This window comes from Thamnophis elegans, chromosome 2 (assembly GCF_009769535.1).
Source record: "Thamnophis elegans isolate rThaEle1 chromosome 2, rThaEle1.pri, whole genome shotgun sequence".
Taxonomy (NCBI): Eukaryota; Metazoa; Chordata; class Lepidosauria; order Squamata; family Colubridae; genus Thamnophis; species Thamnophis elegans.
Genome location: NC_045542.1, coordinates 62,644,617 through 62,655,374, shown reverse-complemented (window position 1 = coordinate 62,655,374; position 10,758 = coordinate 62,644,617). Strand labels below are relative to the sequence as shown.

Here is a 10,758-nt window from a genome sequence, read left to right as displayed (position 1 = left end):
TGCTTATGTAGATCCTGCCTGTCAGAGAGGCATACAGTAAACAAAGACAAGTGAGTCGTGGAAGGAACATTTTACCACTGTTTACACCAAATAAGAATTACCTGTGAAGGAGGCTCAGGCTCAATAAATTAAGCACAGCAGCAGAGTTTTGCGCAGATCCTTCAAGCAAGGATGAGAGATGATACAGATTGGGCTGAAGTATATCAGTCCCACTGAGGGGACCTTAATGAATTTCACTTTTGGAAAAAACACACAAATTCCAGGATGGATATCCTAAAGGACAGCAACTTGGCCATCGCACAAGGTAAAGAAGGCAACTTAAATGGTCAAATATTAGGAGCAACTATTAAAGCAACCTAGCAGAATCAAGTGAGGAAGGAGAGGGGAAGGGGGGGAGGTTCATTCAGAACCTACATGTCTGTACTGAGTTGTCAAAGAGTGGCTTGAGAGCTTGACTGGCAGTCTATTCACTTAGAATAAACTATTGCATGGCAAGAAATTAAAAGAAATGACCCATTGGTTTCTGCTTACTGCAGGTTGTTGTTGGATTTTTGTTTTTTGTTTTGCATTGGCTGAGGGAAACTCAGATTTTATCTATTTTTTAAGAGCTGCTGGGCCAACAGTTGTACCTCTGGTATACCTGCTTAGATGGTAGGAAGCTGTAGTCAAGATGTGACATGTTTCTCGCAAATATTCTGCTAAGAATGGAGCACCCCAGAATGTTTTGCAATTTTAGAAAAGTCTGTGACTTGAAGGACAATGCTAGCTTCCTGGAAAATACATACATTTGCATGCTTGCAGTCTATTTAGCAATACTTTCTTTTGTATGCAAGTAAAGCATCAACAATGTGTGGAATAGCCCCAATCGTAAGAGCCATGGTGACACAGTGGTTAGAATGCAGTATTGCTGGCTAATTCTGCTGACTTCTCAGCTTTCCATCCTTCCTAGATTAGTAAAATGAGGACTCAGATTGTTGAGGGCAATATGCTGGCTCTAAACAGCTTAGAGAGTGCAGTAAAGCACTGTGAAGCAGTGTATCAGTCTAAGTGCTATTGCTATTATAAAGCAAAAAACTCAGCATTTTTTAAACATTATAACCTTATACTGACAAATGAGAACTATAAAGCAGGGTTTCAGAACGAGTTTAAACCAGGCATGTCCAACCCGCAGTCCATGGGCTGCATGCAACCCTGGATAGATAGTGGTCCTATAAAATTGTAATAAATCTGTAAAAAATAAAGAAAGTGTCATTTATATATATTTATATTATATATTTTATATGTGGCCCAAAACAGTTCTTCTTCACTCAGTGAGGCCCAGACAAGCCCAAAGATTGGACACACCTAGTTTAATCAAATGTTTGAGAAATAATGTTGATGATGGATATATCTATAGCTAGTTGGAAGAAGAAAGATGTAACTAATTCCAGTAATGATTATCATACACTGGGATTAATATCCTAGGCTACAATACATTGTTTCTCTATCACTGAATTCTGATGAAATGAGCCACATAATATTCATGCCTTTTAAACTTGCCATAAGCAAAAAAAATAATTACCATGCTTGGGGCAGCATGAACAGTAAATCTAAATTGGGGGGGGGGGGGGGGAGGATATATTTATCCCGGTCTTTCTTTACACCTATGATAACTTTTAGAAGTAAAAAAAAGTATGGTCAATTATCTATGGGTTTCAAAATCAGAATGATACTTGGCATTACATACTGATATTGTTTTGAATACAATCTCCACTAACTTTCAATGTTTAACCTCAGGCACATCACTGGTGAATGATCAGAGTTAATTCACTATATTGTACAGGTAGTCCTTGACTTAAAAGAGTTCATTTAGTGACTGATGGATGTTACAATGGCATTGAAAAAAATGTCTTAGGACTGTTTTTCACACTTACAACTGTTGCATCATCCCCTGGTCACATGATCAACATTCATATTCTTGGCAATTGACTAATATATTTGACCGTTACAGTGTGCTGGGGTCATGTAATCATCTTTTGTGACCTTCTATCAAGCAAAGTCAATGGAGAAACCAGATTCACTTAAGGACCATGTTACTATCTTAACAACTGCAGTGATTCACTTAACAAGAAAGGTCAAAAATGTGGCAAAATTCACTTAACAATTTTCTTGCTTAGCAACAGAAATTTTGGACTCAATTGTGATCCAAAGTTGAACAGTACCTGTATATTGTTGCGGGTATTTTTAGAATTAAATGTTTCTTCTTCCTAATGTTTATTCACCATTCGTCATGTTATTATATGGAAGTGGCCCACTTCCAAGTGGGATCAAGCTTCAGTAGCAGCTTAGCTGAGGCCCATTTTCCCTTACTAGAATTTGTTGGTGTTCCTTGAGATGAGATTATTATTATTATTTCACTTTATATCCAATCTTTCTGACCACTGAGTTCAACATATATGCAGGCTCAATATAATAGGAAAGTTCCCAGGATTAATCTTATCAACCATTCTCAAAGTATTCAATCCAGTCTAAGCTTCCCCACTTTGTCTTCATTCTCCAGAGATCCCAAGTCTATTTAGTATTATGGCAAACTCATAGAAATCATGCAGCTAATATCTATTTTCTATAGAGCCTAAAAGCTTTGGTACTTACAGCAAACCCTATAACAAGCCATGTTGTACCAGCAAATCCTGCTAGTGTAGTAGACTAGTAATATAGAATCTGAATGTTTTTCCCCAAACCTGGGTTGAATCAAATGGAACAGGAAGAGGCAAAGTGTGGCAGCCAGTCTATTCAATAGAACAGAACAGAACAGAACAGAACAGAATAGGAATAGGAATAGGAATAGGAATAGGAATAGGAATAAGATTCTCCGGTGCATAAGTTCACAGTATACATATAAACAACAAGTGACGAGTCATAGGTCATAAATCTTAGTTACAACCATTAATCATAAGTTACAAACAACAATGAATGTTGCAGACACATTTGAATGAGGAGAAATCTTGTTTTCAAGCAGCAGAGAGGAAGCTCTTATTTTTGTTGTCCTGAGCGAAATGGGGTCAAATGCAATAGAAGTTTAAGCATAGTGGCACTCAAAATTAACTCTCCTTTTCTTCCTTCTAAAGCAGACAATCTTTTTGCTTGATAAATACCAGTCCCTCTCATTCCTTCTTGTTTGGTTGAACAAAAGTTATCTCTTCCCAGTCTTTATTTCTTCTTAACCAATGAAATACAACAATAGTTATAAATTGCTCATGGTCAGAACAAGGCATTGTTCTTTTGTAACTCAACTGTTATCCCTATAAAAAGAACCCTTTTATTTAAAAATTATAGAGATGGAGTCTTTTTAGCCAACCCAAAATCCATCCTAATACATTTCATAACAAAGTTTTGGGCTTTTGAAGAAGTGGACTGTAATCCATGAAAGGTTGTACACAGTGGTGGGATTCAAAAAATTTTACTACCAGTTCTGTGGGCGTGGCTTGGTGGACGTGGCAGGGAAAGGATACTGTAAAATCTCCATTCCCTCCCCACTCCCTCTTGATCAGCTGGGGCTCTGGAGGCAGAGACTAGATGGGGGCAGGGCCAGTCAGAGGTGGTATTTCCCAGTTCTACAAACTATTCAAAATGTCCGCTACCGGTTCTCCAGAACTGGTCAGAACCTGCTGAATACTGCCTCTAGTTATACATGAGAATGCATTTGTATAGCCTTCTAAATATTCCTGGAGCAGCATTCCCAGGAGATCCAGGCACCATGGCCAATATTATTGTAAGGGTTAATGGAAAGTGAACTTCTACAATGCCCGGAGGTGCGCATGTTGGTTTTGCTGTGCTAAACTAATTAATGTGACTGAATATTCCGAGAGATTTTATTTTATTTTTTATTTATGAGAGATTCTTTTTTATTTATGAGAGATGTTAGACACACATAGGTTATACAGGAGGCAATGCCAAAAACTTTCCTTTCCAACATATTTCACAACATACAAGGTTTGTCAGCCAAATGGGGTCACAAAGAACTTTGCAAAGTAAAGAACTCAGCAATTATTCATTCCTGACCTGGTCTCTCTTTCTGGAGTTTATTGCATATTTAGTGTCAGACAGCTAACTTAGCACGGTTAGAATAAACAGATCCAATACACAGAAATGCAGAAATTGCAGCATGTAATGTTTTTTGAGCAAATGAATAAATTGTGGTTCTTATCCCATCAACAAGAAAACTTCAGGGACTTATCCAGGTAATTTCCAGGAGTCAGTGCAGACTCCAAGGTGCTCATATGCTTATCCTGGTAGCCTAGATTTTTAAAGTAGTCACAGCTTTCTAACAATGGCCAGGTTTTCCTCCAGGGGGAGCACAATGATAACTGAGGAGCTGAACCTGCCACCAGCATATACTATCAAGCCTTTTTGTTTGCTTTAATGCAGGGATGTTTGGTTTAGTCTTTCAAAAGATTTGGATGATCAGATAAATGGCAGGTGTTTTTTTGCTGGTACAATTTACAGACACACACACACACACACACAAACCCCAAGGATGATGACACACTCTCCAATCTGCTGTGTCCCAGAGTTCTGGATAAGGTATTTTTCTATCCCGTGTAGTAGCTGTTTGTTCTTAAGAACTTCTATATAGATAGTCAATACCCCCAAGTCTGCTTCCTTGCTCTTTTGGTTTCCTTGCCCTCCTCTGCTGCTTTTCTAAAATCCATTGCTTTCCATTTTCTTGGATTAGAGTTTAGTTCTCCCCCCCACCCTGCATGAGTGGTATTGGCACTGAAGATTGGAATTAATCAAGTTCAAAAACTGTTTCCCCAGAATTTTTAATAATAACTGTAGATTCATCTTGCTAACGCTTAGCATTCTGTTAACACATGTTATAACATTCTTGCATTATTAAGTTGTGCTGCAGAGAAACCACAGAAATAGAAGGCATTCACGGATGTCAGCTGCTCTGGCTGAGTGTTGAAAATGAAGAGTAGCAAGTGAGAATCAAATGTAAAAATCATCTGGAAGATTCAGATGATTATCTTATAATGATTGCTTTCATTATAAATATCTAATTTCAAATATGCGCATTCTACTCCTCTACACTGCAAGAAGTTTTGCTTTCAGCCAAGTCATAGTTTTCTGATTTCTTTCTTTCTTTTTTTCCGTGATTCTAATCTGACACTCTGCTTTCTCCACCAGCTGGACGATGTTATTTTCATGAAAGCTGATGGATATTACTTTACAGGATTCAAAATAGATCCCCAGCTATCAGGAACACTGGCAGCAGTTGACAGTTATGCACAACCACCATAATAGGTTCATCAACAAGTCCTATACATTCACTACAAAGTTATCAATCCCGAACAAATAATTATTTGCTCATCTTTTCCTCTTTCTACCCCCCCACCCCCCACCCCCCGAACCTACGTGGGGACTGCTTGGGGGAGTGTATGAGTATGCGTGATTCGGAGGACCTGCCGGGAGTTGCGGAGGCCACGGGGGTGGTTGAGGGGACCAGAGACACGGGAGAGGGTCGGGGTATTGCGGTCGTAACAGGGAGGGGCAGATACGGCGGGGACTTTAGGGCAGGCCATTACCGGGGAAGGAGGGTTCGCTACATTACAGAGATCCCTCCTTCCGGCCCTAGGAGTCCCACTCCAAGACCAGATGGTGCAAGTAGTCAGGACCCTGGTCTCAGGCTGTTGTCGCTAAATGCCAGGTCTGTTGTACATAAAGCTCCTCTCGTCCGGGACTTAATTTTAGACGAGAGGGCAGACCTGGCATGTATTACTGAAACCTGGCTGGGCCCAGAGGGAGGAGTCCCCCTTGTAGAGCTGTGCCCAGAAGGATTTCAGGTGCTGCATCAGCCGAGAGCCCAGGGAAGGGGTGGGGGTGTGGCCGCTGTTATCCGAGAGTCGTTAGCTCCTCGTAGGGTCCCTGCTCCGGAGATTGTCGGGTGTGAGTCTTTGCTGTTAAAGTTGGACCTCAAGGGTCAAGTGGGTCTGCTGCTAACGTACCTGCCTCCCAACAGCGTTGCAGCAGCCCTCCCCTCGCTCCTCGAGTCGGTAGCCGAGCTGGCAATTGAGTTCCCTAGGTTGATGGTCCTGGGGGACTTTAATTTGCCGTCGCTCGGCGAAAACTCTGATGGGGCGCAGGAGTTCATGGCTTCCATGACAGCCATGGGCTTGACCCAAGTAATTCGGGGCCCAACCCATTCAGCGGGACACATGCTTGACCTCGTATTTCTCTCGGAGCAGTGGATTTGTGATCTTGGTCTGAGGGGGAGTGACATCATACCCCTGTCGTGGTCAGACCATTACCTACTGAGGCTCGACTTCCGGAGGCCAAACCCCCACTGTAGGGAGGAGGAACCGACCAGGTGGTTCCGCCCCAGGCGTCTTATGGAGCCGTCAAGGTTCCAGACAGAGCTTGGGGTTATTCCTGACACTTTCGCCCACAGTCCGGTGGAGACTCTGGCTGCTGCGTGGCACTCGGCAGCGTCGGAGGCCCTCGACCGGATTGCGCCACTGCGGCTCCTCCGAGGCGGCGGATCCCGGAGACCCCCTTGGTTTACCGAGGAACTCCGGGAGATGAAGCGCCGGAGGAGATGCCTAGAGCACCGTTGGAGGTCCGATAAGTCCGAACCGAACCGGGCAATGGTAACCGCCTGCACCAGGGAATACACCAGGGCACTTAGGGCAGCAAAAAGATCGCATATAGCCACCCTGGTAGCATCCGCTGAGTCCCGTCCAGCCGCCCTGTTTAGGATAACCCGCTCCCTACTGAACAAAAGGGAGGCGGGGGAACCCTTGCAGGGCAGAGCTGAAGAATATGCCCAATTCTTAGCGGACAAAATTGCTCGGTTTCAGTCGGACTTGGACTCCACCCCTGCAGTTCCAGCCGAGGCGCAAGGGGACCAAGTAGAACAGCTCTGGGTTGAGTTTCAGGACGTTACCCCCGGAGATGTGGACAAGGCCATGAGAGCTGTAAGTACCTCCACCTGCGTCCTGGATCCGTGTCCCTCATGGCTGGTTACTAACTGCAGTGAGGTGACACGAGGCTGGATCCAGGCGGTTGTAACCGCCTCCCTTCGGGAGGGGAACTTCCCCGCCACACTGAAAGCGGCGGTGGTGAGACCCCTCCTGAAGAAACCATCCTTGGATCCAGCTGTTCTTAATAGCTATCGTCCAGTCTCCAACCTTCCATTTCTGGGGAAGGTTGTTGAGAAGGTGGTGGCCTTCCAGCTCCAACGGTCCTTGGAGGAAGCAAACTACCTAGACCCCTTCCAGTCAGGCTTCAGGCCCGGTTACAGCACAGAAACCGCTTTGGTCGCATTGATGGATGATCTCTGGAGAGCCAGAGATGAAGGACGTTCCTCCATCCTGGTCCTCCTTGACCTCTCAGCGGCTTTCGATACCATCGACCATGGTATCCTTCTGCGACGACTGCGGGAGGTGGGAGTGGGAGGCACCGTGCTACGGTGGTTCTCCTCCTACCTCTCGGACAGGTCGCAGTCGGTGTTAGTGGGGGGGCAGAGATCGTCCCCTAGGCCCCTAAATTATGGGGTGCCTCAGGGTTCGGTCTTATCCCCCCTACTATTCAACATCTACATGAAACCGCTGGGAGAGATCATCCGCAGGCACGGGATTAGATACCATCAATATGCGGACGATACTCAATTGTATCTGTCCGCCCCGTGCCAACTCAATGAAGCGGTGGACGTGATGTGCCGGGGCCTTGAGGCCGTCATGGACTGGATGAGGGTTAACAAGCTTGTGCTCAACCCAGAAAAGACCGAGTGGCTGTTGTGTTTCCCTCCCAAAGATTTGGCTACTGTTCCACCACTCAGGCTGGGGGGTCAAATTTTATACCCCTCAGAGAGGGTTCGCAACTTGGGAGTCCTCCTGGATCCACAGCTGTCATTTGACCACCACTTAACGGCTGTGACCAGGGGGGCGTTCGCCCAGGTTCGCCTGGTGCGCCAGTTGCGACCCTACCTGAATCGGGAGGCTCTCACAACAGTCACTCGGGCCCTTGTGACCTCTAGGCTGGAATACTGCAATGTGCTCTACATGGGGCTGCCCTTGAAGAGCATCCGGCGACTTCAGCTAGTGCAGAATGCAGCCGCGCGAGTGATTGCGGGTGCACCCCGATTCACCCGCATTACACCTATCCTCCGCGAGCTGCGCTGGCTACCTGTTGATCTCCGGATGCGCTTCAAGGTGCTATTAATCACCCATAAAGCCCTACATGGCAGTGGATCTGGATACTTGAGAGACCGCCTTCTGCCAATTACATCCCTGCGACCGATAAGATCCCATAGATTAGGCCTCCTCCGCATTCCATCGGCCAGCCAGTGTCGGCTGGCAACTACAAGGAGGAGGGCCTTTTCAGCAGTAGCCCCGACCCTTTGGAACGAGCTCCCCGTGGAGATTCGCACCCTCTCCACCGTCCAGGCCTTCCGCATAGCCTTGAAGAACTGGCTCGCCCGTCAGGCCTGGGGATAGGATAGTTGCCCCTCCCGAATGATGAATGTATGTTGTTTGCTATTTTATTACATGTTGTCCTACTGTCTGTATTCCCCCCCTTCCCAGTTTTTGTGTGAGCCGCCCTGAGTCCCCTCAGGGAAAAGGGCGGCCTACAAATTCTAATAAAATTCTAAAATTCTAAAATTTCTACCCCCCACCCCCCGAACCTTTCCTCACCACCACCATCCCAACCCAGGCACTGTGTTTGTATAGCTGACACTAATAGCTCTGTACTGGCATTTCTATTTTGGTAATTTTCCTCCTCTGCAGTACAACAGTAATGTAACAATGCTATAAATTGCTAAAGCACAGGTGTTAACTGAATGCTAAACATTTGCATCACTTCATGGGTAGATTTTATGAAGAACTCTGGGAAAACAGTTCTGAACTCTTAGCAAATGGAAAGTAACAAGACTAAGCCCTTGTTTACAAAAAAGAATGCCAGTTCCAGGGCTTTGCAATTCAAACTAATATTGCATTCACACACTTTTAGTTTCACCTTTAAGTAGTGTGCAGTATCTCTTGCCAACTGTATTTTCAACTTCTTTTACGGATGGAAAGAATTAGTGTTACCCGATTATTACAAACAACATGTACTGTTTTGGGTATATTGTATTTTCCTTTCCATATCTATCAGGTCACGTATCCAATATTAGAGACTGACATGAAACAATATACATTTGAGGGGCAACCAGGCCTGAGGAGAAGGGGGGGGTGCAACCAGTACATTGTTCCTAGGCCCATGGAGCTCAAAGGGGGGGGGGCATGAAGGGGAACTTTAAAACAAATCCCCTTCATTTCCCCTTTAAAATTTCCAAAATGGGGTGCAGGAGGGTATGCCCCCCATGCCCCGTTTTGGGCCTAGTAAGCCTCCCTGCAGTACAGTTATGACATTATTGATTTAGGTGTCCCTGTGTAGGTGAGGAGGCCCATATTAGTCTTGTTCCAGCATTTAATAATCCCCTCGGCGGCCCTGAGGACAACATACTTCCAAAAATAGTGCAAAGGGCAAGCACATCTATTGTATATGCCCCTGATGGTGGATACAGTGGTTGTGTTCTAGCAGTACTTCAAGAAAATCAAGATAAAGTACAAAATGGCCCATTTTCAACCACATTGAGTAGACCTATGGCCCCATTTTTAATAATAAGAGACTGAAAAAAAATATTCCATGACATATTTATTTATTTATTATTTATTTGTCTTGTATGCCGCCCACTCCCGGAGGACTCCGGGTGGCTCACAAAAGACAAGGGAAAGGGGGGAATGAGACAAAGACAACATATTAAAAACAAAACCAACATTCACAATTTCTGTGGAGGTAGATGCTTCTCAGCTCCCCCCAGCCTGCTGGAACAGCCAGGACTTGGTGGCTTTGCGGAAGGCCGGGAGGGTAGTAAGGATCTGGATCTCAACAGGGAGCTCGTTCCAGAGGGCCAGAGCTGCAACAGAGAAGGCCCTCCCCCGGGGAGTCGCCAGCTGACATTGGCTGGCAGATGGAATCTGGAGGAGACCCAATCTGTGCGATCTAATTAAACATAAAATAAAATGTTTACTGCGCCATAAAAGACAGCCATTGTTCCTGTATATTCTGAGAAAGGGAGATTGGGTCTTAAAAACTAAAGAAATCCAAGACTATTTGAAAAGCTGAAATAGAAAACCATAGATTTGCACATCTCCTATCCTATAATACCAAATTTCCTCCCCCCCCAACAAATCAAAAAGTAAGGTTACTTAGAGATGAAAACTAATGTGATCAACACTACCTATGTTCATTATATTTATAAGGTTTAGTCGAATTTCCATCTGATATTTCTATTGCAAGGAGCCCCAAACTCTATCTCAAGGACTCAACAGTTACTTTTGGATATTTTGTCCCACATTCAGAGTAGAGGACATCGTATATCTTGGCTCAAGACAGGATCATCATCTGCCTGCCTGCCTGGCTGCTCCCAGATCCTGAGCGTTCCTAGGAAAAATGAAAAAGATTAGCCTGGCTTGCTTGATTTCCCCAATGCTTCAAATATCTTTTATGAAGCCTGTCTCTGGAACTTGGACATCACATTATCAGGGTCAGCTTTTGAGATAGGCCAGATCAGGAAAACAACTCCAAAAATCCATGTTTATTGAGATTGGCTGCAGCAACAGAATCCTCAAAGCCTGACTGCATTTTCCCTCCCTTCCGTCTATACCCCAGGGAGCCAGTCTGAGACTCTTCCTAATATTTTGCTTCTTTCTTAGATCTGAAGAATATTTTTAC

At 44.7% G+C, this 10,758-nt stretch overlaps 1 protein-coding gene across 1 annotated transcript in view; it reads left to right on the top strand.

The window, feature by feature from the left end:
• Positions 1 to 264: 264 nt before the first annotated feature.
• Positions 265 to 10,758, top strand: part of LOC116523931 (TBC1 domain family member 24-like) — a 29,282-nt gene continuing 18,788 nt past the window's right edge. The window contains exon 1 of the mRNA XM_032239024.1: positions 265 to 304. Coding sequence (XP_032094915.1) covers positions 265 to 304 — 40 coding nt within the window. The remainder of the gene's footprint in view (positions 305 to 10,758) is intronic.